Raw genomic sequence first — 26,908 nt, forward strand, 5'->3', positions numbered from 1 at the left:
TGACGGTTTATAAACATTTGGAATTTTATTTTTAAAAAAAAACATCACAACCATGAACATTGTTTGTTACAGTTAGAGAGGCCCTCTTGGTTCTCCACAATGATACTGAGCATGCTCACAAGGGATTCCCATTGTTTAGTCTTTTAGTTAAACAACCATCTTTAAAAGAAGGAAAAAAAAACTCGGCACACTACCATTTAACTTGTTTTAATGTTTCTTCACAAATGGTGAAAAATACTAAAGTACAGACAGGAATAATCATAATGTTGTGGCCAACATTATAAATATGGAATTATAAATTTAAAACATTTTCTGGTTTAAAAAATAAATCTGGTAGTCAATGCAGCTCTGCGGGGTCTCTGCGTCTAGTAGGGCCGGTCTCTGCGTTCCTGACGGTGCTCACCTCTGCAGGGCAAAAAGGAAAAAGGGGCAATGTGTTAAAAATGGGGAGAGGAAAGGAAGCCCTTCCACAGCCCTGAGCTGAGCTGCTTGCCTCATTCCCACAGAACAGGTGAGACCTGCCGCCCAATGGGCCCTGTGCTCCACAGCTGTTTCTACCACCACATACTTATCCATTTTTCCAGGTCCTCCACGCCCGCCTCTTCTTCCTCCCATCTGTTCCATCAAAGGTCCAGGGGGTCCCCCAGGGCCACCTCGTCTTCCTCCACCAAAGCCACCACGGTCCATGCCCCGGGTGCCACGGAAGCCACCTCTGTCTCCACCACGGCCACCTCTGAACATTCCACCAGGACCACCTCGATCCATGAGGCCACCTCTTCCTCCCCGCATGCCACCAGGGCCACCTCTGCCACGGTCACCGCCTAAGGTAAGGGAAAGTACAGGAGAGGACAGAGAGAATGGGTGAACGCAGAGGTCCCCTCAGGATCTGCTGGGGTCACAGTTTAGAACTGATGGAACTACAGGTGACCCTTGAACAACAGCAACAGGTTTGAGGTGCATGGGTCCACTTATACATCGATTTTTTCCCACTAATATAAACTACAGTACTAATCTGAGGTTGGTAGAATCTGAGGATGTGGAGGGAGGGCTGAAAGTGGATTTTTTTTTTTTTTGCTGTACACAGGCCTCTCACTGCTGTCGCCTCTCCCACTGCGGAGCACAGGCTCCGGACGCGCAGGCTCAGCGGCCAGGGCTCACGGGCCCAGCTACACGGGCCCAGCTACTCGGCGGCATGTGGGATCTTCCCGGACTGGGGCACGAACCGTGTCCCCTGCATCACCAGGCGGACTCTCAACCACTGTACCACCAGGGGAGCCCCTAAGTGGACTTTTTTTGACTGCACAGAGGCCCAGCGCCCCAACCCCCGCACTGTTCAAGGGTCAACCGTGTAACTTAAAGAGCCCCAGTGTCCAGGGCTGAACTTGCTGAAATTACCAACCTGGTCTGGGCAACACAAGAGGTTAGTGCCAATTGAGGGTACCTACCCGGGGGTGGGAAAGGTGGTGGGAGGAAGCCTTCAGGCTTTGGGGCCTTACACTGGTTGCACTCTGTTCTCCACGCAAAGTTCTGGTTTCCACACCCCCTGCATAAAGTTACATCACAACAGTATCACTTAAGTGAACAAGTAAAGGCACCACCTGAGCAGAAACCACCATAATCACTGAGTCCACAGAAAACGGCTTTTGAGCCTCAGGCAGCAACACACATAGCACCAGAGTTTGATCCAGCAAAGTCAAACCATGTGGGCCTGAGTCCAGTGGACTCTGACCGTCTCCCTAAGGCTCCAAGCCAGTAAAGGACCGAGTACCACCACCGCCCCCAGCAGAGCCATCATGGTCATCATTACGCTCCTGCGGATGAAAAGAATCCAGCAGGCCTCCCCAGAATGGGAATGGGGCAAGATGTAGGGAGACTGCACTAGTAGGCTATCAGTGTGCCCCGAGAAGTACATACGGATTGGGGCACTGCCAGTCTCCAGCTCGGTGCTGGACGTTTCCTCCTCCAGATGGGTTCCCTCGGGAACCGCGGGGCCCTCTTGGTGGGAAGCCTCCTCTGTCTCCTCCACGGCCTCCCATGCGACCCATGGGTCCTCCAGGACCTCCCGGGCCTCCTGGACCTGCAATAAGCATAAACCACCTCTTTGCAGCACCAGATTTGCTACAGGCATACATCTCATGAAGGGAAACAGAAATAGAGATCACAGCTCTCGCTGCCCCATCACCTGGCCCATACTTTCCCACAGGCCCAAGGGCTAGTCACTGCAGTTAGCTCCACAACAACTTAAGGAGGGCAGATGAAGAGAACAGCCCAGGGCTAAACCCCAGGCAGTGTGGTTCCCAATAGTCATCGATCTAGATACCTTTTCAGTATTGCTAACGGGCTTGCCTTCACTCTAGAAACCAAGTTCCTCAAAGACAAGTGTACTAAAAAACTTCCAAAGCAACACAGAAAGAGCCCAGAGACAGCATCCAGTAAATACCTCCTCGGAGCGGCGGTGGCATCCCTCTACCCTCACGGGGGGGCATTCCTCCCCGCATGCTGTTCATTGGAGGCTTCTTCCGAGCAAGAGAAACTTTAAGTTTGCTCCCTTGAAAATCTTTCCCTGAAACAAGGTAACAGAACACCAATTACTCCCAACCTTCCAACTCTTAGTCCCCTTGAGGGACCAGGCAAGGTTAGATGACTCCTTTCACCAACCCCGCCCCCTATATCAAACCAACCATTCCTGCTTCATCAAGTGTGCCCACCCATGATGTTCCCTAAGATTTTTAGGCAAGGCCAGAAAAGCCTTTAAAAGAAACAAACAGAAAAACAAAAAAATAGGAGAGGCAGAACTTTCTGACACTTTTGTGCGAAGTGAAATTCCAGGATCAATGTCAAAGCCACATATATATGTAAACGCAAATGTATACGGCTGAGGTGTCTGTGGGACTTTCTGCACCTCTGACATCCTTAGAGAAGAATTACAACTTTAGCATGAGGCTTTGAACAACAATGACTGAAAGTAAGGGATCTCTTAACCCATGGTCAGCGCCCGGGCCCTCACGTGGCTGAGGGGAGCACGTGACAAGCACTTCCCAGCAGCCATCCAGTGCTCCTCCAGGAGCAGACAGAGGGTCTTCTTGCTCCTCTGGCTCTTGAGGTCCTCCTTCCTGCCATGTCCTATAGCCACACAGAGGGAGAACCTATCTGTCCCCGGTCCCTAGAACCACTTTAAGAGAACAACATTTAACAGCCAGAATTAATACATCAGAGCAAGACCCTTTCTTTACCCACAAGTTGACACAGGCAACACTTGCTACCAGACCTTCTGTGTGCCCCAGAGGAGGCAGAGCTAAGGCTAGGAGTACACCCTTGTTGACCTAGGGTTCCTACCATCAAACCACTCGACAGCAGTTTTGGCAGTTGGCGGGTCTTCATAGGATACAGTAGCATCGCCTTTGGGCTTTCCTGTTTCCTTGTCCAAATAGATATGGATCATGGGTTGTCCAGTCCTCTTGTTTATCTAGGCATAAAATAGCATAATGAAGCTGTGACCAGAATATAGTTTTCAGGGGAAAATCCATGTGAAATTCTTCTTTTTCTTTTCCATCCAAGTTCTCTACTGTCAAAAAGCAGTCAATTTTCCAGACACACATTCAGAAGGATGTTATAGTTTATCTGAGTGGTGGAATTATGGGTGACTTATTTCCTAAATAGCTACCACAAATCTGTACTTAGAAGACTTTCCCTTAGATGTGTTTTATCATAAAACCAAAATAGGTTTTATCATAAAACCAAAGTTCCAAATTGTGTAAATGAATTTTTCAGGTCCCATTCCTCCCCAGCCACCTTTTCCTTCCTGTGTCCCTGCACCTGCCCCAACACCCTGTAGGTCACACTAACAGGCACCCAGTGAGCAGCCACCTCTTAGGACTCAGGCAGGCTTTGATGCCATCATATAAGACACATCTCACATAAAGTAAAAATTACTATCATTAAGTACAACATACAGGGCTGTGAGTGCTCTAAAAGGATCTTGGTTATCTCAAGTTCAACACAGCCAGTTTTTCGAGACAGAACAGATGGCTAGTTTTTCAGCTCAACACCAGATGCAAGTGGCTTGACTTCAAGAGCCACACTGCACAAGAATATGGCTTTATGTGTATTTTGCATATGATCAAACTCTTATCTGCATTTATAGATAAATTACGATATATATGTTATATAATATATATATATATATATGCTGATACGTATGTTTTTATAAAGGACATACACATAAACACTGAAAGGAAATGTGGCGAAATAGTGGTATGAATGATGGGGTATGTCAGTTTAAAATCTGTAATTTTACAAAACTTTGATAGTAAACACTGCTTTCTTAACTACGCATAAACCCCACATACCCAAATAAACATATTCACAAGTAGAGAGAAATCTCCTTATATGATTTAAGATTTACCAAAATCGCTGGATAGAAAATGCCATTCAAAATATACCATTAACTAAAAAATAAATCTAAATCTAAAAAGATCTGCAAAACTTTTAAGGAGATTGGCTTTACCAAAGACCTAATAAATGGAGAAATACAATGTTAATGGGTCAAATTCTTATAGATTCAGTGACTTCCCCGCAGTGGTTAAGAATCCGCCTGCCAATGCAGGGGACACGGGTTCGGGATCCCTGCTCTGTGAAGATCCCACATGCCATGGAGCAACTAACCCCGTGTGCCACAACTACTGAGCCCTCACATGCAGCAACGAAGACCCGATGCAGCCAAAATAAATAAAATTCTTACAGGTTCAGTAAACATCCAATAGGTTTTTGTGGGTTTTTTGCCGCTCTGCACAGCATATGGGATCTCAGTTCCCTGACTAGGGATCAAACGAGTGCCCCCGGCAGTGGAAGTGTGGAGTCCTAACCACTGGACCGCCAGGGAATTCCTCCAATTGGGGTTTTTTAAGGAACTTCATAAACTGGTTCTAAAATGTATATATATATAAAATGTATAGAGCAAGGAGTAAACATTTCTGAAGAAAAAGAATAAAACAGAAGAATTTGCCTTACTAGGTATCAATATCGAGCATAGAGTAATTAGCAGTGCTACTAGCATAGGATCATGCAAATTAACCAAGTATACAAAACAGCCAAGAAACAGCTTCAGGTAGAGGTGTACTTTCTATGTGAAAGCATTATACACCACCAGGGAGAAGATGGCTCTTTCAAAAGATGTTGCGGAATAAAAGCTCTTGCAAATGGAAAAAAATAAAGACACAAACCAGTAAGGTAACGACCTCTAAGTTCAACCACAGTAAAATTAAGAACTTCTACTCATCAAAAAAAAAAATGAATAAGTGGGCCACAGGGAATTCCCTGGCGGTCCAGTGCTTAGGACTCTGCTCTTTCACTGCTGAGGGCACAGGTTCAATCCCTGGTCGGGGAACTAGTATCCCGCAAGCTGTGTGGCACGGCCAAAAAAAAGAAAAAAGTGAGCCACAAACTGGGAGACCTGTATTTGCAACAAAGGACAAACAACCCAAGTTAAAAAAAAGGCAATTCCCGGTGAGGCTGTGGCAGGTGTGCAGTCAGAGTGCCAGTGGGAGTCTAAGCTGGTCAGCCAGACAGTTATTTTGAGGTTAAACACTGTACACATCTTAAGAACCAGCAGTTCTACACCTGGACATAATGGGGTCTCATTATCCGTGGATTCAAATTTGCAAATCTGCCTACTCATCAGTATTTTGCCTACCAAAATCAACACTTGGGGCACTTTTTGTGGTTACTTGCAGACGTGCACAGAGCGTGAAACACATGTTGCCAGATGCACATGTTCCCAGCTGAGAAGGAACAAGATGATGCTCTCCCCCTCTCATTCTAACTCTCTCTAGAAGACCAGAGGACAGAGACTGGGAGGATGGGGCAGTGTTCTGTAAGAAGTTCTGGCTCTGGGACTAGATGGATGAATATGAATACCAACTTGGGCAAGTCACATTTCTGAATCTTTTTTTCTTTGTAAAATGAAGTGAGTAGATCTATCAGGATGAATTTTTTTAGAATTTATGATTATAATATATGTGAGATGTGTGTATTTGTACATACTTCCCCCGGGGACAGTGGCTCAGCATAATGATTTTAACTACCATGAATAACAAGAATCAAGTATATACACAATAGAGAAACTAGCACACCAGGAGACAGGTACAAGGACATTCACTGGAGCATGGCTTATAAACTAAAAAGTTAGAAACAGCCTGTTAAGAGAATTTATGAATAACTTGTGATGTATTTATGAATGAAATACAGATGCCCAGACTTGTGGAATTTTGACCTAGGGACCCCCCACCTTCTCAAAATCCCAGTTTCTCTTAGTTTTCCTCATCTAATTAATAACCCCACCACCATTACACCAGCTCAGACCAAACCATTCTAGCCACACTAGCTTCTTTGAGCTTACCAGGCAAGCTCCTGCCTCACTATTCCCTCCACTATTCTGAAATTATTTCCCTGCTCCTAGTGGCTCTGTTCCTCATTTTATCCCTGTTCTATCTTGCTGTATTTATTTTCCTCCCTAACAATCACGATCACTGAACATAGTACAACTATATTCCTTTTTACAATGTTCCCCACTATACGTAAACTCCAAGGGTTCTTATCTGTTTGTTCCCAGTATACTGCCTTACAATAGTGTTTAATAAATACTCTTCAAAAATTACGTAAAACAAAATATTACTGAGGACACATCTATAAAGTAAAGAAAGGGAATGATAAATTTCAGGATGGGAGTTGAGAGAAGGGGTAAAACTGGGAAGACATATACCAGGTACTTCAAAGGTACTCATATAAAGCCGTACTTCCTATGCTGGGGATATGGATACGTAAGTGTTATTTTTAAAACTATGTCATATTCTATATTTCACAATAAGTAATGTTCGTGTTAAGTATTCTTACAATTAACATGATAATTATAAAAATGACCCTGAGTTATCAAGTATGCTTAAATCATGTTTAGCATTTCTTTTCTATAAAAAATTTTTGTTTTTTGCTTTTTGTATTTTAAGGAGCAAACCACAATATGGACAGTCCAGAAGGAAGTGGTTGCAAGATCTGCCAGATCACATGGTCACGCTTTTACTTACCTTGACAACTCCACACTGCTTAAAGAAGTCTGCCAGATCATCTAGAGTCACACTGTCACTTAATCCTTGCACATAAATTGCACTGTTGTCACAGTCTTCATCTGGATCTACAGGTGGGCCTTCCAGAGAAAAGTAGACAAAGGGAGTTATTGTCATGTATCCATTAGGGCTTATTAACCAATGGTCACTACTGCCCACTGGTGCTAAGAGAACTACCAACCTTACTAATAAGAATGACATGGAACTCTTGGTTTATTTTTGATAAAGGAAGCCCCAAACTGCTCTTGACAGCAAGAGTAATCCCATTGATTTACCAGGCTGTTGAACCCCAACACGCACTTGCTTCTGTGCTATTCATTTATAAAGCACAATATAAAAATCAGGAATTTGGAGTTACCTAAATCAAGATCTGGTCCTTCGTCCATGGGTCCTGCCAACCAGGAAAGATCATATAAAATACTGTTAGTGCACGTCTTGCAAGCTACAAACCTTACAAACACACATAGCTATCTACTACACCACCATTTGATGGGGCTTCATTAAATTCAAAATGACCCGCACTGCTAAAATGGAGCAGTGCCCCTTTAACATCTGTGAAAGGTTTGCTAGGGTTTGCTTTTTCTTTGGTTTGCTTTTAAACCATTAACCAAATACACTCTCAATGCTTATGTGCCAAATTAGTGTTAAATTTAAGTCAAATTTTTTCCTCCAAATAAACCAAACTTTAAAACTGTATTCTCCCCCATATTACAGAAGCAGTTGCTCAATACTTCAAGTTACCCTTTGTTTTGTAACCATAGGTTAACCTTATTACCCCTAAGACAATGCCGGCAGTACCCATTAGTCTCTTTTGTACAGATCATTTTTAAACCGCTTATGAAACTAATATAAAATTATAGTTTTCTAAATACTGACTGTATTTTTTTTAAACACTATCCATGGTAATACTCAAAAACTTACCACCAGGCTTATTGAAGCCACCTCGCTCTCCAGCGCTGCTGGGGGGATAAACGAAGAAATGAAGGCCTTTCCCTTTAAAAGCCAGTACCGCTCTGAGCCTTGTGGGGGCTCGTGGGGAAGAAGGGCACTGGCTAAACACATCTCCAAACAATGCATCTCTCTCATCTTGTCACTATGCCTTTCTTCAGGGCAGCTCGCTCAAATTTCCTTTATATACAACCTTGCTCGTCTGATTGTACACACCACTGTGGTTGGTTCCTTTCATTTCGGGGGGCTGGTATTAATAGTGCAATACTTGGCAAATTGGGGGAAAAATACATCCCAAACACCCACCCCGTCGTCAGCTGAAAAACAGGGAGAGCTTGGTGTGGAGAGAAGTAGCAAGCTGGGGTAACTGAATCTTTTCATGTTCATAAAGGTGCACCCTCAACCTCTCCCAGGGGAGAGCCAAGTGAGGCCCTGGGCTTCCTAACAAGTCACAGTATAATAAAGCAGGAGACACCAAAGTAAAGGCCTACAACACACACCAGAGGACGCATCCAGCCGATCTTCAGCATAAAGCCATACATTTCAGGGCACTAATGGGTTTAACAATAGCTGTGAAAGGAGAATTTACAACAAATACCAAGGCTCCACGGAATGGGGGTGCAACTTTATAGACATATCAGTTGAAAACAATGACAATGGCAGTATAAAATCACCGCCTTACGTATTTTAAAGGGAGAAGAAATATGAATTGGGCCTGTTTCTTTTTTAAAAAATTAAATAAAGGCAGCTCCTCAGTAGGAGGCCCTGAGCTTTTTCTAACCAGTATTGCACCTTTAATACCTGAATATACAATTTCAAGCTGTTGCATGCAGCTTTGTTTCCTTTTTAAAAGTACACACCATAAAATGTTCTCTCTCTTTAAACACAAAAGTTTACACTTTAATGTTACACAATTCTAGAGTATTATACCTCCTCTGGTTCATTACCAAACAACAAGTATGCAGTTACCAAAGTTACAGAAGGATTCCATTTATACAATGAATACATTTTGTTAAAAATATTCTATGTATATTTGTCCTCTCCATATGGACACCGTGTCTAGTCCCACTTTTCATTATGCTGCCGGCTGAGTACTGAGTACGGGTACTTTTTAAGTATTGAAGTGTATACAAGGCTCTCACTTTGTAACCTGTAGCATATAAATGCGACAAAGCATGTTAAAAAGTTTCCACGTTTAACAGCCAATGAAAATATCAAAATACTGAGGCAATGAAAAGGGCATGTTAACAACATTGAGTGCCTTACCTGCAGAAGACACTGAAAACCATCACCACACCACAATAAAAAAGAGGGGAGAGGGGAAAGCCCTTGTCCTGTCCCCAAAGGATCCAACCGACTGCTTCACAGTCTGTTGAAAAACCTATGAGGAAAGCCATGATGTTTTCTATGGCTTCAGGAGAGACTTCTCACCCAGAAAGAGGGAACCCCTCTACTAGCAAAGTCTAGCAAAATTAGTAGAATTATTACTTCTGGAGAATTAAAATGAATAAACTTGAAATTGGTTTTGCAATCAAAAAATACTAGGATTCTAGGTGATTGGAAACGTGATGATAGTGATTTCAAGTGTCTACATCTATTTAAAACATCCATAAAGAAGGTGAAACCTTTATAATGGAATGACATTCTTCAAATCAGAATATTAATTTTACTTTATACCAAATTATTCGTAAGTTTTTGCTCTTGTAAAATGACTTTCTTCCAATAAAGATTTCACTGAAGACGTTTTAAGTTATGCAGAATATGCAAAACAGTATTTTAAACCAGTATTATTCAATAGTAAACAGATTGCTAATGTAAAAAATAAAGACCAACTTTTTAATCTTGAAGTACATTTCTAAAGAAATTCTGTTCAGTTTTTCCTTGAACCTACAGTGGCACCAAATCCAATTTATACCTACATTAACATTCTGCATAACTTTTTTACTATTTATATAGGGACAGAACACACACAGAACTAAGCCTTCTGGATTATGTTAACCAACATTATACCTCACCTTCATCAAAGTATAGACACCAGAAAGGGGAGAGGGTATGGGAGAAGGGAGGGGAAGGGTAGGCACAGGTAGCAGGGTTATGTTACTGATCTAAACAAAGTTTTCTAAACCAGATTGTGCCACCAATTAAAATGGTCAAACCGATTTAGACTTCTCAAAATCTCCAATGGGAAGAGTGATCCCATAATTATATACATTACTCTTCAAAAAGCTATTGGACTTCTTGTGTACCAGGTGCACCTCAGGCCATAGTTCAAGGGTTATGGAACCAAGATCTTCACCGTTATGTTCAACAGTTCCGAGTACAAACAGAAGTTGGGGACAAACATTGTGGAAGACAGCTGCATTCCTTTTTTGCAGTATATATACCAGGTATTTCAAGACAACCATTCAGAAGCAATTAGTTAAATACCTAGGGTTGTTTTAAGAGTTGTGTGTGTTCCATCCCAAGTCTATTACCCACAGAGGCTTTGGACCTCTGGAAACCATGAAGGGAACTGAAAGCTCTAATTTCAAAACCATTCTTTGTTCTCCCCATCCCAACCAAGTAGATTGGCACTGAAAAAAGCAAACTGCCTCTAGATATGCCACAGAGATGACATTTCCATGTTTTGGAAGATGGCTTGGGCTCATCAGATTATCCATGGAAATGCAGAAATAAATTTCTTATGTCTTTCAGTCCCTTCTTTCCATTGAAAATCCTATGGATGAAACAAAATTAGGTAAAAGGAGAAAAGGTTTGCTCTTACCCCATTCCACCGCGTCCTCCTCCCCGCCCACCTCTGCTCATGCCTCCACGATCAAATCCCCCTCTTCCCCTGCCCCGGTTATCAGGGCCACTCATGCTCCGGTTCTCTCCTGGTCCGGAAAATCCTCCAGACTCCTGCCCATAAACACCCATGCTACTGGGGTGGTCCTGTCGGAATGAACCTGAGGAAAGAGTCACATCTGTAAGCCGTGGACCAGCATTTACACCACTGCCTGTTGTACTTTCTCCTGGAATCATAGAATTCTCAATTGCAAGGCACAAACCAAGGTACCATCTTCTTTACACCTGATTAAGCACCCCTGATCTTTTTAAAGTTCAACAAGAACAACTGGCTCATTAAGGCTGAAGTAACCTCATATAGTTCATCTAGAATAAACCACTCCCAAACAAAAAAAGGACTCTGGTCAACAGTTTACAGGGTTCTGTATCCTAAGATGTCTTTAAAAAGTTGCTTCTTTAAACCACACTCAAGAAACAAAAATGGAGCCAGGTTTCTTGGGGGTTGCTAAGGGGTAGTCTCCATCAAGTAGCACTACTCATCTCATTGTCATAATGAGACATACTCAGGATGGAATTTAGTTAAAAGACAACAACAATCCAGGTAAGAGATTAAACTGTGAAGACAGTTTCTTGAGTTTTTGGTTGCTTTTCCACATAAAACTGTAAGCATTCTGTGAAACTTTTTTTGGTTTGTTTTATGAATGTAAATAAAAACAAAACATAGCATTTTGTTAACTATCAAAATTGCAGTAGTCTTCAATAGCTACCTGCTCACTCTCTCTTAATAAGCTGGGGTGGGCAGGCCATAAGAAATGCTGGCTTCACTCACTGCATATAACCTCCCCAAAGAGAGCAGGGCTGGCAGTCTACAACATTTTCTCTGGTCAGTTACAAACTCTCTTTTCTTGTAAGGCATACTAATAACAATTAAATTGGAGAAAAGCCAGGATATTAGCCAGGATATGATACCTTCAAGATGCATCCTGGAGTTCAAAAGTACACAATAGTAAAGAGCATTTCCCCATTTCAGAAACTCCAAACATAACCATTCTTATTTGGTTTTCTCTCTTAGCAACTCACTCTGCTGCCCGTAGCTGCTGCTCTGTTGGCTATATTGACTTGGAGCCTGGCTGTAGGATCCAGTTTGGGGGGGGTAACTAGTGGGCGGCTGCTGCCCATAGCTGCTTTGTTGACCATAGCTACTCTGTTGTCCATAGCTGCTCGGCTGCCCATAGGTGTTCTGCTGGGAGTAACTGCTCTGATCATAACTAGTCGGCTGTGTAGAAGAATAGCTGAAAGTAAAAAAAAAAAAAACACAACAAAGAGCTTGTTAGGAAGGAGAGACTTGTTATTTTTTCTAGTCCCCTAAACATGAGACATAAATAGTACATGACATAGAAATCCTTAAAAATGCAGTTACTTTCTACATATTAACATACAATGAATTTTAAATAAGCAAATATTTTTGTATTCAGAATAAAACTGAATGGAAGGGAGGGGATATTATTAAAAACAACCCATTTATAAAATGTATAACCCTAGAGCCTCTCCTTTACCCCCAGCCTCATGAAAACAATAGTTATTCTCAACCAAATTCAAGGCAAATTGGGGAGTTTAGGTGCTTCCTGTATTAAGGGGAGAATATGCAGATGTGCTGCCAGGGAAGGTTGCCCCAGCAAAAAAGGCACTGAGAAAAATGAGGCAGTTAAGTGCGGTATTCAGTCCTAAGGCTGCCTCCAATAATTCCCTTGAGTGATGACAATTTTTCTGAAGCTAAAAGGCCACTTGGTGTGTGTTTGGCCACTTTTCTCTTGAGGATAAGTCTAAGTTTCAAACTGCTTTGGTATGTATACAGTTTCAAACTTTCAGACATGCCTGATCATCTACGAAATCCAGGCATTAATAAAGAAAAGATGGACAAGGAAATGTCACTATCAAGGCATTGTATGAAAGATGACTATTACATTGATATTCATCTTCACACATGTCAACTACAGGGCAGGGAAACTAAACAAAGATACATTCTTACACAGAAATAAAGCTTGAAAGAACTGGTATTAAACTCTGGATGAACCATAATGCAAAACCAAAAAGACAACACATTTTACAATTTTAATTCTAAGAACAACAATTTTAAGTATCACCACCTCCCTCACCACAGCTGTAAGGATTCAAAGGCCTCTCTTCACACCAAGTGCACCTATTCCACTAGCCAGATTAAGTGCTCTCAGCATGACAGCTGTGGGTGGGCCCTGTGGAAGAACTGCTAGAGCCCTGCCCACTGCTGCTCCAAGCTGAACAGAGACACTTACCAGTCAGCTGTATTGGCTCATAAACCTGCTCATGTCTGCTGTACTTTAATGTATAAACCAATGAAATGAGTACAAAAAGGGGAACTGTTAATTCTACCAAAACTAAGTTAACACTTTAGGACACAATTCAGACAATTCATTTGAAAACTTGCATCAAATTAAATGTGAGAACTTGCAGTTCTTCCTCTACTTTAAAGAAACCAAAACTGGACATTGTAGCTTCTGGTGTGGTTAATGTAAGACAAAATACAGAACAAGTAAACTCTTAGTCAAAAGGAAGGGCCTTGGCCTAACCATTAAAAGGCTGGTGCATGGACTTCCCTGGTGGCCCAGTGGTTAGGGGTCCGCCTGCCAATGCAGGGGGCACAGGTTTGATCCCTGGTCTGGGAAGATCCCACATGCCGTGGAGCAACTAAGTCCGTGCTCCACAACTACTGAGCCTGCGCTCTAGAGCCCACGAGCCACAACTACCGAAGCCTGCATGCCTTGAGCCCGTGCTCAGCAGCAATAGAAGCCACCTCAATGAGAAGTCCGCGCACCGCAGCTAAGAGTTGCCCTCATTTGCTGCAACCAGAGAAAGCCCGCACAAAGAGACGACCCAATGCGGCCAAAAATAAATAACTAAATAAATTTATTAAAAAAAAAAAGCCTGCTGCATAAATGGACCTTCAAATATAAAATGATTAAGGTGAACTTTCTTTTTTTCGAAAAAATAATGCCCTGCACTTTACCCAGCTCAAATGCATCGGCGAATGTGGCTTCTGTGGTTCTGTTTACCTGCTTTCATTGTTTCTCAACTGAATAAACTAAAAGAAAAAAATTCAAAGAAAAAACCTAGAGTGATAAAAACGTATTTAGAGAGAAGAGTTTTTGACTGTCAGGCACTGCTATCAGAACTTAGGACTGAGGTTTTAATGTACAATATGTGGTCAGGCTTATCACTGAGAGAGTCAGATAACATAGCCCACCTGAGGAAGCAGAAGCAAGCTGGTCAGCCTGAAAAAAATCTGTTTTGTTATTCTACTAGCTCACTGGACGCAAGAACAAGAATGAGAAGACTGACCTGGTAGGAGGATAGGATGGTGGTGCTGTGACTGGCTGCATGGGGTAGCTCCCAGGTACCTGGGGATAACTGTAGTTACTCTGTCCATATCCTAGGCTGGGCTGGTTGTAACCCCCTGTGCTAGATTGAGGTTGACTAGTCTCAGCGGGTTTGTTACCATCCTGCGGTCTAAAAGGAGAAATAAAAAAGTGAGACTTCTTTTTTCTCAACCACAAAATTCTTGGGTACGAACTCTACAATCTATGAGCAATAAGCAATGTTAGTATTGAGCTTGGAAATATATACAATTGCAAAGCGAACTACATCAAAACCCAATGTCGGTCCAACTGTTTCTGCTGGAAGACAACACTAAAGATGGGGGAGACTTAATCTCATCCACAGAAGAGACATCAACATGCTCCATTCATTCCATATCAGCAGCTACAAAAGGCAGTTACGGGCTTCCCTGGTGGCGCAGTGGTTGAGAGTCCGCCTGCCGATGCAGGGTACACGGGTTCGTGCCCCGGTCCGGGAAGATCCCACATGCCGCGGAGCGGCTGGGCCCATGAGCCATGGCCACTGAGCCTGCGTGTCCGGAGCCTGTGCTCCGCAATGGGAGAGGCCACAACAGTGAGAGGCCTGCGTACCGCAAAAAAAAAAAAAAAAAAAAAAAGGCAGTTACAATACTTTGTGCTGCCCATTTAAGAGATGTGGGAGGGGACGTGGTTTGTTCGGTAAGAAAATGCCTTTTCTCAAAAAGGACCATTAAAGACAAACAAGAAACTTTAACAATAATGCAAATTCTGGGTCAGAGTAACATTTACAAAAGTCCATGGCATTTATAAGTTTGGACAATCTGTGGGTTTATGTCTCTTTTTATGTTTCTCATCTATTAAGAACAGACCTGAAAAAAACATTTCCTAACTTGAACTGCCATAAATTAATCTAACCCTGCCTCAGTCTCCATAATGGAAATACCAGAGTAGGGCAGGGACACACATAGGGATGGAGACAGACAAACACACACACTCCTCTCACGCTCAGGTGAACTGGAAAATATCCTTGTTAAATGACGAAAACCAATCTTAATCCCAAGGAAAAAAAAAAGGTTTCTATTATCCCTTTACGTTAACAGTTTATAACAGGGTTGTAGCAAAGTGAGCACATGCTATTTTAAGCAAAGCCCAAGAATCAGCAGGCAGACCAGGGAGGATGTGGAAGCACTGGTTTCTCCAAAGAGCTGAAACGGGTCACAAGCCCCCTCTTTCTAGGGGAAAAGGGAGTAGCTATCACTGATCACAAGACAGCTGTTATAAAGTGTTAACGATCGAAAAATTAAAAGGAATCAAAAAGGATGATTTATTCAAAGACCAATTAGTATATACCCCCGCCCCCCAGCTATGGCTTGGATATACTGTTGCAATGGAGCATCAAATGGGACTTCAAACATCTGAGAACACTCTAGGTCAACTGAATTGGGACCCTACAGGAATCAGCTTAACACTAACCACTGCACAGGCTGTCTAGAAGAGGTAAATTACCAAGTAGCTCTGATTACTCACTGTGCATTTTAGAAGTAATCTCATGAGTGTTTGCCAGAGCTAATTTCTTACCTCTACAGCAGACAAAAAGTCTAGGTTACAAGTTGATCTCTTGTTTACTCCCTAAAAAGTCTTCTTTCAAACCAGAATTCAATGTTCCTTCAAGACTGTATGCAGAAGCCACCTAAGTGCATTGCCTAAAGCAAAGACCTGAAATCTTCTGTTAAGTAATAATTAATACTGTTTACTTGCTAATCAGTCACGGAGTATGAACTCTGCTCAAATATTCACCCTATAGCAGGACACCCAGTTAAGAATTTATACTTGCCTGGGATAGTTAGATTACCAACCCAATACATAATACAGAGAAAATCATGTCACCGACGTTTGACTTCTGGATATGGATATACCCTTTACTGACAACTGGATCGTGTGACTATTTCTTGAACCACATGATTCTACCCCCATCCCAACTGTGAACTAGTGTTCTTCCCAAAGAGAAAGGTGTTACCCATTTACAGGGTCAATAAAACCAAAGGTAAAAGCATCAAAGTACAATTCTATCAGTTGTTCTGTTGTGAGGAAACCACACTCAATTTTCTTCTGGGTTTAGCAAAGTAAATAACCAGCTTCCTCCTACCGAAAAGTCCACTCTTCTGAAACTAGACAACCCACTCAGTGACATTCCTCATTTTGGCCCCTGGATGGCACCATTTCTCTACTAAATGAAGAGTACTGTTTGTGGTGTGACTGTAGCGGGTGAAGAACAATTAATTAACACCTAAGTATGTGAGTAAGCATTACAAAGGAACCAAGTCATACATTCTCTAAGTGAGGCTTGCTCTCTTTTCTGAAAGCCTGAGGATGCTGTGTTAGGAGTAGGTGAGGGGGCCTTACCTTGCAGGCGCGGTGGCTGCTGGCTGCTGCCCATAGGCTGGATAAGCAGGCTGAGTGCCATATGCAGACTGAGCTGCATAGGAGGCCTGGGTGGTAGTGACTGTAGCAGTGGTGGTATCATAAGCACCAGTGCCGTACCCCTGGACAGGCTGACTGTATGCCTGGGGGGCAGTTGGAGTAGAATATCCTGGAATAAAGGAGAGCTACGTTAGATTTCTGGCTCCTCAGAGACCTGCCTAGACACTCATTAACAGGACAATCTGTAAACCACCTACTTTCAACCATCATGATATTTAGCTCCTTTAAATATTTCCCCTTCAGTAAAAATAGCAACAAACCAATATTTAAAGCCTAAGTTCTCTGAAAATACTCAGTTTTCAGCAAAGCACTGTCTCTTTTGCTCTAAACCACACCTAAAAGAAAGGAGAGAGAGTAGGCCACAGAAAGTGCTGGTATAGAAAAAAGGGCTCCCCTTGCCCCCACCTCGAAAGCATTCAATAGGGGACAATTCTGCTTTCACTAATTCTATAATCCAACAGGAATAAAATGTCACAGAAAGGGAGGTAAAAGGCAAATGACACAACATCTTTAAGTAGCTATAGAATAATGATCCAGGTACAAGTTTTAGCATTAAAACCTATCATTTGGAACTATCTGCTTTCAACCCCAAGCATCATGGGCAGTTCATGTTTAAGGAAACTGGAAATTGCAGAGAACATGTGTTTAATTTTCAGTGAGATGTTAACAATTGATTAAACACTCTAAGAACTGCTAATTTTGTTTCCGGTAACAAACAACTAAGAAAATGCTTGTTACCGGCACTAAGATTTGAAATGGCACATTAGTAATAAAGACATATTACAAATTATATTTGCTTATGTACATGACCAACAAAGGCTTTCCCTATTTAACTTTTCTGATAAATTATTTTAAATTAAAGTTAACATTCCCAAAATAAACAATGAAAAGGTAAATGTTTTTCACATAATAAAACCATTTGAGATTCTAAGCCGGTCATCAAATTACCCACCCCATTTCTTATTTACCCACCGCAAGCAAATGAGTCTTTTTCCTGCTCAGCAATACTGGAGATGGACTCTGCAGCCCCCTTGCTATTTCCCTAACCAAATGTTACAGACCTGCTGTCACAGGTGTGCAGAGACCAAGCTAGGCTCTTTCCCTAGTTCCTGCCTCTGCCAAACCAGGCAGGATCCATGCCTTTTTCTTTTTTTGCCATACTGCTCGGCTTGCAAGATCTTAGTTCCCTGACCAGGGACTGAACCCAGTCCCTGGAGTCCTAACCACTGGACTGCCAGGGAATTTCTGGGATCCATGCCCTTTCATCTGGAACTTGGGCTTGGAATGTGACAACTCCCACCCCTGGACCTGCAGCTCCTAACTTGCGTCCCTTTTCTACAAGAAGTATTATAACCTTTCCTGGTGCTTGGCTTCCCTCCCTCCTACTCCTCCCTCACGGTCAACGAGCACAAGTAAGCCATGCAATAAAAAGTTGGGTCTAGCTGTCAGCATTTATGTCCATCAAAGAAAAACCCAAATCTCACTAAAGTAAAAATGTTTTAGTACTTAAACTTCAGTTAGAATAAAGTGTCCTCACTATACACACAAAAATAAATACAAATACCAACTTAGCCAAATACCAACAAATAGCCAAAAACAAATACCAACTTCTCTTTGTACAATCTAAAGTGTCATCTTTTGTAGCACAGAGTATACTACTTTCTTCTCCATCCCAAACATTTTAGGGAAATTCTGAAATTAATTATACACATATTTCCTTCTCAAACAGGGAGCCCCAAGCACTGGAAGTTTTTCAAGTTGGCATATTATTCATCTGAACTGTTTATTTAACTTAAAAGTTCTTTGCAGAATCCTAATGTCAACCACATAAAGCACTCATTTATTTAACTGGAATCTAATTCCACCTACCCTATTACTCCTACACAGATTTTTTTTCCCCTACATGACAGGCCATCTATAAGATTTACAAGAAGAGGACTTCCCTGGTGGCACAGTGCTTAAGAATCCGCCTGCCAATGCAGGGGACACGGGTTCGAGCCCTGGTCCAGGAAGATCCTGGACCAGGGCTGCAGACCATGCTGCAGAGCAACGAAGCCGTGCACCACAACTATTGAGCCTGTGCTCTAGAGCCCGCGAGCCACAACTACTGAAGCCCGTGCTCCGCAACAAAAGAAGCCACCGCAATGAGAAGCCCACGCACCGGAACGAAGAGTAGCCCCCGCCTGCGGCAACTAGAGAAAGCCCGCAGGCAGCAACAAAGACCCAATGCAGCCAAAAATAAATAAATACAGTTAAAAAAAAAAGATTTATAAGAAGAACAATTAAAAAACAACAACAAAAAAAAGTGACAAGGGCAGTAACTCGTGTCATAGAAGTATCCAGCAACAGAGCCTTGCAGTGCTAAAGATTACACAGACACTGGTTAATTAATCATCTTTTTCAAAAATTAATAATCTTTTAATTGTAGTACCCGCACAAGCAGCCAATCAAAATGAGCAAAAATTAACAGAGCAAAATGATTTAATGACAATAAAAAAGACCAATAGCAAAAAGACAACATATCTACTATGTGTTGATAAATTTAAGGAAAAGGGTAGTAAGAAACATCACACAAACCAACCAGAATTTTTGTTCAACTTCAACGGTAAAAACTAAAGTCTAAGATTTCTATTCCAATTAAGAGTTGAGATTTATATAGCTCCCTCTCATGAATCTTAATTTTAAAATATTCTATAAGTGTCTTTTTATATATTTCTTTCAATAATTATCCAATGACTCTTTTAAAAATAAATTTATTTATTAGTTTTGGCCGTGTTGGGTCTTCGTTGCTGTGTGCGGGCTTTCTCTAGTTGCAGGGAGCAGGGGCTGCTCTTTGTTGTGGTGTGCGGACTTCTCATTGTGGTGGCTTCTCTTGTTGCAGAGCACGGGCTCTAGAGCGCACGGGCTTTAGATGCAGCGCGTGGGCTCAGTAGTTGTGGCTCATGGGCTCTAGAGCGCAGGCTCAGTAGTTGCAGCGCATGGGCTTCATTGCTCCACGGCATGAGGGATGTTCCCGGACCAGGGCTCGAACCCATGTCCTCTGCATTGGCAGGCAGATTCTTAACCACTGCACCACCAGGGAAGCCCTATCCAATGACTTTTATGTGTAAAGACAGTAAGAGGTAAGGAAAAAAGCATTAAGTGTTCCTGAACCTACTTACTACTGTCAGGGTCCTGCTTGGTTTGGTTCAGCCTCAATCTGCTCACTATGTTTAATTTTAGTTCCTACACTCCAAGAGCTGATGGAAGAATTTGGGGAGATATGAAGGGTCTTCCATAAACTACAAAGTGAAAACATGGCTCCACAGAATCTAGAAGACTACTGTATTTCCTATAAATGACTTTATCATGTTCTTATAAAATGATCCAAAGGCTCCAAAGGCTAGATCTAAGCTGTATTACTTCAGATGATACTTACTTTTAAAATTAGTTAAGGTCAAAAAGATACAAAACATCTAGCTATAATAAATTAGTCATGGGGATGTAATGTGCAGCATGATGACTACAGTTAGCAATACTGTATTGTATATTTGAAAGTTGCTAAGACAGATGATCCTAAAAGTTCTCATCAAAAGGATGTGTGGTAATTCATGTTAACTAGACTTACTGTGGTGATTTCACAACATACACAAATACTGAATCATGTTGTACACCTGAAACTAATGTTATATGTCAATTACATCTCATTAAAAACATAATAGCTTGAAAATGTAAAGTTCATCTCACAATTTCAAAATTCTGTGCTAAAAATACAAACTGCAGAGTCTCAGTTCCAGCTCTTCCTACAGTTGCCAACACCCACAGAAAGTTTAAACATTTCCCATCCTATTCAATGATATGCATTAATGAGATAGATTAGGAAATACTTCCCATCAAATCCAGGACATTGTCACGAAGTGAGATAAATTACAGGTGGGTTTCTCCCTACTAATGACTCTGATAGACCATATATAACTTGGGATTAAAGATAGTTTGAAAAATCAAAGTTTTTACATCTTAAAGGTAGGGATCCTGAAATGTCACACAGCACCAAACATAAAAAAGTTATTGTAAAATTTTCACAGGCTCCATTTCAACCCCAGTATTAGGATACAATTTATTCTAATTCTTAAAATAATTTTTTTTTTTGCTCCCTGGAATGCTGTTACATATATATTTAAGACATACTATGGATTAAAATAATTCATTAACATTTAAACAGACAATAAAATGTGTCTGGACCGGAAGCCAACCAACAGACAAACATAATACATGCAAGGTGGCAATCTGTTCCTCTGAATAAATCTAATCATGCAATCTATCCTTCAGGGAATAGGGGGAAATCAGCTGGGGAGTAGTCACCTGAAATACCTTTGAGAAGGTGAACAACTATTATTAAGGCTTGACACAAAATAATGTAAAATAAAAAAGCGAAACCTTTCCCAAAATCACATAAAGAAAAGGGACATGAATCTGCGAATGGCACCTGAAGCAGTTTTCCATTAGCACCTTATTGTGTGTGATGTTAGAAAGTTTGAGGGTTAAACAAATGAAAACACCTAAAGGGTTAACATTACAGGGTTAGACAAGATGGAAAGCAATTCCCATGCAAGAATGAGCAGGATAGTCAAACCTGTACTGGTCCCTTCTACTGTGGAAAGCACAAAACAAAAAGTAGAGGGCACACTATCAGATGAAGCAAACAGATGTGAAAATCAGTTTGATTTTTAAGCAGCTCAGTTTAAGAAGGCTCATTCTTTCCCAGTATTAGCATTAGCACAATCTCTTATATACTCTCTATTTTGTCGTGAGATTACTCAATACACTGTATAAAATAGCTAGCATGAAAAGTTCTTTTTTCCCTTGGAATTTATCCCACCCACATTCTATTAGAGATCCCTCAAGGAGAATATAATGAAAAGGAAAAAAACAAAACAAAAACCCCCAGCTCCTCCTAAGAATAAAGGATTCCCAAACACCAAGGTATCAACCAGAATATACACCCAAGAGCACAAGTAACAAGCTTCTTAGCAAACACCCTAGCTAATGTAACCCCAAAGTCTCTCTAGAGTCTTACCAGTGGGAGGCTGTCCATAAGAAGTTGCATAGGCGGTCTGCCCATAGGTTGCAGTGGTCTGAGCCTGGGTATAGCTGACATCAGTGGGCTGTCCATAGGTTCCGTAACTTTGTTGCCCATATGCCTGCTCAAAGAAAATGGATTTAAGAACTTCATATATGAATCTTGCATTTTAGCAATAAAATGGACTGACTTCTAAGTTCCTAAATTGGAAAACCAAAGTCAAAAATATGCTTTCTAATAAAAAGGTTAAAAAAAAAACCAGACAAGTGATCGCAGTATCATGAATGCTTGTTTCTCCTTATCTAATCCACTCATATTTTCATAAACTACAAAAAAGTTCCTGAGATAATCAGGCAAAACCACAGTTTAACGATACAGGAGATTAACAAGATGCCCTCAAATGATTAACAATGAGGGAACAGGTGTATAATTGCCAGCACTTAGTGTAGCAGTTTTAGCAAACGGAAACAAATGCTAGGAAGATAAAATGAACAACGAAAATGAAAATGGGACTAAAATCTGTCAGACAATCTTGAAAACTATATTTTCAGCTTGAGACAAAATTTTTAAAATTATCATACCACTTCAAAGAAAATGAACAAGAACGCTGCATGTCTTCTTAAGACAGCAAGACTGCTGTCTTCTGAACCTGGACATCAGTAATACTTAAAACCTGGCAAGGAATGAACTGTTTTTTCAGGTATTAGCAAGATCACATTCTAGATGTGAATGACCAGTTATGTAAGATCAGCCAGAGACATCACATTCTGCCTGTCCTATAATGTTTCCATGGCAGAGCTACTGTATCCATTTTATGCCACAGACCATTTCAGAACTTGAGATGATATTGAGAACACTAGGTGGCTAATTTCTAGTATCTGTTAGCCTAGACTTTAGAATAGACTCACGTACTAGAAAGAGCTCAAAAGCCCTATAGTTAGGCACCCATAAGAGTTAACCCATCACTTAATGTGTGACCAGTGGCGAATGGTGTAATATCTATGCACTGCAATTTTTCATCTGCAAAATGTCATAATATCACCTTCCTCTGCAGAACTGCTGTATGATTAAGTTAAATAAATTTAAACACAAAATATGTAGAAGGAACAAGCATGGAGCAAAACACCGAACTTGAGAAACCATACTAGGGAGGAAAGGAGAGCTAGCAACTCCCAGTTTGAGGATGGTTTCATTACAATGGCACTCCCACTGTGAAAGTTTAAACACCTGTGTATTTTATGATTACAAGCACATTATACTCTTCTACTACCTAATTTCTGAAAAAGATTTGTGCTAGCTATTGTTTCAATGGCTGATGGAAATATTTAACTTGGGGATGCAGCCACAAATAATTATCTTAAAGATTACCTGGGTGGTCTGTGCATATCCTTGAGTGGGCTGGGCGGTGTAAGCACTGTAGCTGTAAGAGAAATTAAATGCAAGAACTGAATATAGAAATCCAGATTCCATTACTAAATCCTCTACAATTAAAGGAGGCTCTGTACTCTAAAAAACAACGAATCACACCCAAGGTACTGCTGTAAAAGTTCGACTTACCCCTGCTGGGCTGCAGCTTGGCTGTAGGTACTGTAATCTAGAGAAAACAAGGAGAGAAAATAGTGTGAAGCCAACGTTTACAAGGAGAAAGGAAAAAAGGGGGGAAGGAATTCAGGTGGCAGGAAGATGAATTTTAAAAACTGTATTGAGGGACTTCCCTGGTGGCACAGTGGTTAAGAATCCGCCTGCCAATGCAGGGGACACGGGTTCGAGCCCTGGTCTGGGAAGATCCCACATGCCGTGGAGCAACTAAGCCCGTGCGCCACAATTACTGAGGCCCGTGTGCCTAGAGCCTGTGCTCCACAACAAGAGAAGCCCCCGCTCACCATAACTAGAGAAAGCCCACACACAGCAATGAAGACCCAACACAGCCAAAAATAAATAAATAAAATAAATATATTAAAAAAAAACACGGTATTGAGAGGACCTACAGGACAACACAGGTCCAAATGAGTACCTCTTATCTTTCAACACCAAACTAAAAAAATCTGAGCCAGTTAAACAGAAAATTTTAACAAAGTGCCAGCTAATGAGGTCAAGATCATCTGATTTGGCAAAGATACTTTGCATGTTCCCATGACTACAAACTTCCCTTAACCGTAGGCTGTCATTTCAAATATATGATCATCATCCTAAAACTAACAGGAGAACAAGATAAACTCAAGAGGATCGGAAGTTTTACCTTCATATAAAAAGGAGGCATGCAACAATATAACAATGTTTAACACCAGAATGGTTATACCAGTAGCTACATCTCCTCAAAAACTAGTTAAAAAAAAAAATCACTCCCTCACTTTAGCAAGTTAGACCAACCATAATTCCCTAGGAGGACTGTGAAATGAAATGGCAGAAAACAAGAGGACAATCATCTCAATCCAGTGTTTTAAAGGGTTTGCAGTCTATATGAGGGCTACATCTGTAGAATAATTAAAAAACTAGACACATTGTAAGTACAAGTGAAGCAGTCAAGGCAGAATCATGATAACTGGCAGAGGAGAAAGCATTTAATCTTTGGGGGAATAACTTGGTTTTAGGTAACATCATCTTTTTAAACTCAAGTGATTTCAACTTAAAAAAAACAAAACAACTTATCTTCCCCTCTCCTCTCTAAGTAAAGCTTCCTACAACTTTCCTTTTCATAAGAAATTTACAACACGCACAAAAAAGGACTAAAAATGAAAACAAAAAAACCCCTCTGGTCCACTGAGGCGTCTGCAAGTAGTGAAAACAGAGAACAAAATGGTTAAGAGGTTTTCATGGCACTACTGAATCAAACATATATTTTTAAAGAAGTTAAAGTAATTATTTTTAAAAAATCCTGCCCAATTCTTTTTTTTTTCTGTCCAATTCTTTGCTCTCCACAAGAACTATGTATCTTATTCTATAAGGCAACACTGTCATTAAGGCAGACCAAAGGGTCCTTTCTTCTCCAATCAGAAAATAGTCCCTCACCTGAAAGCAACAGTTGACAGCTCTTTGTGGAGGGGTTTCTAACCCCACTCCATTCAAAGCCTGCTTCACAGTTCACCTGGCTTGCCCCCAGAGCATTTTGCTGAATCCATCTCTTTAACTTAGCTCATTTTTCATCTCTCTACACTTCACTTGACCACTTTCCTTCCTCTGTACACCCTTAACTCAGAACCCTGAATCATCAACATTATCAAATCAACGGCCAAAGGCTATGTATAATGAACAAATTGATTTGTTCAAGACAATCTTAGCTCTGTATGTGACATATAAAAAACTAAATGCAAATCACTTCTTCCATGTTGTAGTTACAGAATAAACATACCAATGAAGCATCAAAAATCAAATACTTCAAACTACCTTCTGCAGAGGCTTCTGTATGAGAAATGATTCTAAATAGCTGACATGTAAGCTCAATGTCTGCAAGAGGACTGCTACACAAGAACAGTTATGTAAAACATCAAAGTGGCGAAGCTGACATGAACAAGGAATGATCTCAGATCCATGGGAAACCAGCTGATTTAGCCCCATATTGGTGGGCTACAGGAAGTGGCAAATGTGCTTCATGAGAACTTACGTTATCTACCTACAGCATACAAACATTATATGGCCTCAAAAATCTACAGTTACACATTTGTCAGATTTTTTAGCAGTTATTGTTTTGTTTTGTTTTTTTAACTACCAAATCTGCAGCTGAAGACTACACTAAAAATACAGGACAGGTTGAGGAGAGAAGGGGCTGTGACTGGGGTGGGGGTGGGGGACCTCCAGAGTGCTGACAATGTTCTATTTCTTGCTCTGAATGGTGGTCACTTGGGAGTTCGCGTTGTAATTCTTCGATAAAGTGGACACATACTCTAGGTACTTTTCTATATATGCTACACATGAGGAGGAAAAACAACTAACATTACCGAAGGTGGTGGCTTTTAGATACTTTAAGGCAGTCACGATCAAGAAACTGCAGAGATTTAGAGCTTCAGACTAACATCATGAGTTCAAGTCACTATGGGACAACTTTGTGGGAGCCAAAATACTTTGCTGTAAGGTCAGAAGCTAAAGGCTGAAAAAGCTCTTAAAAGGTCTAGCCTAACCCCTTCATTTGGACTGAAAGGAAACCAAAGTCCAGATAAGTTAGTGACCCCCCCCCCAGCAAAGGGCCCCCAGCCAGGCCTACTACTGTGTGTCTTCATAATCCATAATTGTAATTCTAATATCGTATGTGGTGGTTACCAGTAAAAAGAGCTTGAGCAAAGTAGAACGAAAAAGGGGCAAGTCCAGCCACACACAAATTTGAACACTCATATTTACTCCCCAAACGTTAACAGGGAAGGGAGAGTAGCACTCCTCCTTACAAAATCCTAACACTGCAGGGAAGAGGAAGGTGGAAAGGGCTTTGAGGAAACCATTTCCCACCAAGATGTGTGTAAGACTGTGGTTATTTCAGAGTTCTTTCTTCTAGGGGCACTCTGTACCCTGGCACTAACAGCCAGCATCTACCTGCTTGTTTACTGACTACATAGTTGCAGAGAGTTCTTAAACTGTCATTCCGTTGCTGGATTCTGGACCCTTTTCAAATTAAAACTCTGAAGGACCCAGAGCTTTTCCCATCTTCCATCTTCTCCAACTGCTTCTTAAGGCCTGGAGTCAGGCTGCCTAAGAACACCCCCGGAGGCAAAAATGCCCCACTCAACCAATAACCACAAGTTAGTGCAGGAACAGGCTGCAAACCGCAGGTCACGTTTAGGCTACTCTCTTACACACTCCGGGCGTCAAGGACCACCCCAGACATCATATTCCAGCTCCCACCCCGGGCTTTCAAAGTCCAGTCCGCGCCTCCTTCCGCTCTCTTCTATCAGTCCACGAAATAAACAAGCCTCTCGGCTTAATCTAAGCGAATAAACGTGCGAAACGATTACTTAAGTATAATTCAAACGCCGACTGGGGCCTTTTGTTTCCCCTAAGTCAAAGAGGCCAGAAATTTCTTTCGGTGGGGATTTCTGGCCACACGATCCGGGTTGGCCTTATACAAAAAATCTCCCTCGGCGTTTGCTGAAAAATGGCTCTGGGAATTGCCTTTTGGGGCGGTAAGGAGAATTAATAACGGT

The 26,908-nt window shown here is 41.4% G+C and overlaps 1 protein-coding gene and 1 long non-coding RNA gene across 7 annotated transcripts in view; one reads left to right on the forward strand and one right to left on the reverse strand.

The window, feature by feature from the left end:
• EWSR1 (EWS RNA binding protein 1) overlaps positions 1-26,908 on the reverse strand; it is a 27,823-nt gene continuing 915 nt past the window's right edge. The window contains exons 2-18 of one of the 6 annotated variants that reach the window (XM_067700341.1): positions 23,337-23,373; positions 23,148-23,199; positions 21,777-21,900; positions 21,333-21,350; positions 16,643-16,829; positions 14,226-14,393; positions 11,931-12,142; positions 10,831-11,011; positions 8,040-8,074; positions 7,477-7,509; positions 7,080-7,198; positions 3,337-3,466; positions 2,441-2,563; positions 1,915-2,077; positions 1,446-1,543; positions 569-821; positions 1-405 (exon numbers count right to left, since the gene is read on the reverse strand). In XM_067700341.1, coding sequence (XP_067556442.1) covers positions 366-405; positions 569-821; positions 1,446-1,543; positions 1,915-2,077; positions 2,441-2,563; positions 3,337-3,466; positions 7,080-7,198; positions 7,477-7,509; positions 8,040-8,074; positions 10,831-11,011; positions 11,931-12,142; positions 14,226-14,393; positions 16,643-16,829; positions 21,333-21,350; positions 21,777-21,900; positions 23,148-23,199; positions 23,337-23,373 — 1,973 coding nt within the window. In that variant the 3' untranslated portion in view covers positions 1-365. Of the gene's footprint in view, positions 406-568; positions 822-1,445; positions 1,544-1,914; positions 2,078-2,440; positions 2,564-3,336; positions 3,467-7,079; positions 7,199-7,476; positions 7,510-8,039; positions 8,078-10,830; positions 11,012-11,930; positions 12,143-14,225; positions 14,394-16,642; positions 16,830-21,332; positions 21,351-21,776; positions 21,901-23,147; positions 23,200-23,336; positions 23,374-26,908 lie in introns of those variants that run through there. The other 5 variants (XM_067700340.1, XM_067700342.1, XM_067700343.1 and 2 more) reach the window with 5 other exon arrangements.
• Positions 5,393-9,805, forward strand: LOC137203689 (uncharacterized). The gene is made up of 2 exons (XR_010933241.1): positions 5,393-5,924; positions 7,002-9,805. It is a non-coding gene; the product is annotated as an uncharacterized lncRNA (long non-coding RNA).

Source organism: Pseudorca crassidens, chromosome 12 (assembly GCF_039906515.1).
Source record: "Pseudorca crassidens isolate mPseCra1 chromosome 12, mPseCra1.hap1, whole genome shotgun sequence".
Classification (NCBI taxonomy): Eukaryota; Metazoa; Chordata; class Mammalia; order Artiodactyla; family Delphinidae; genus Pseudorca; species Pseudorca crassidens.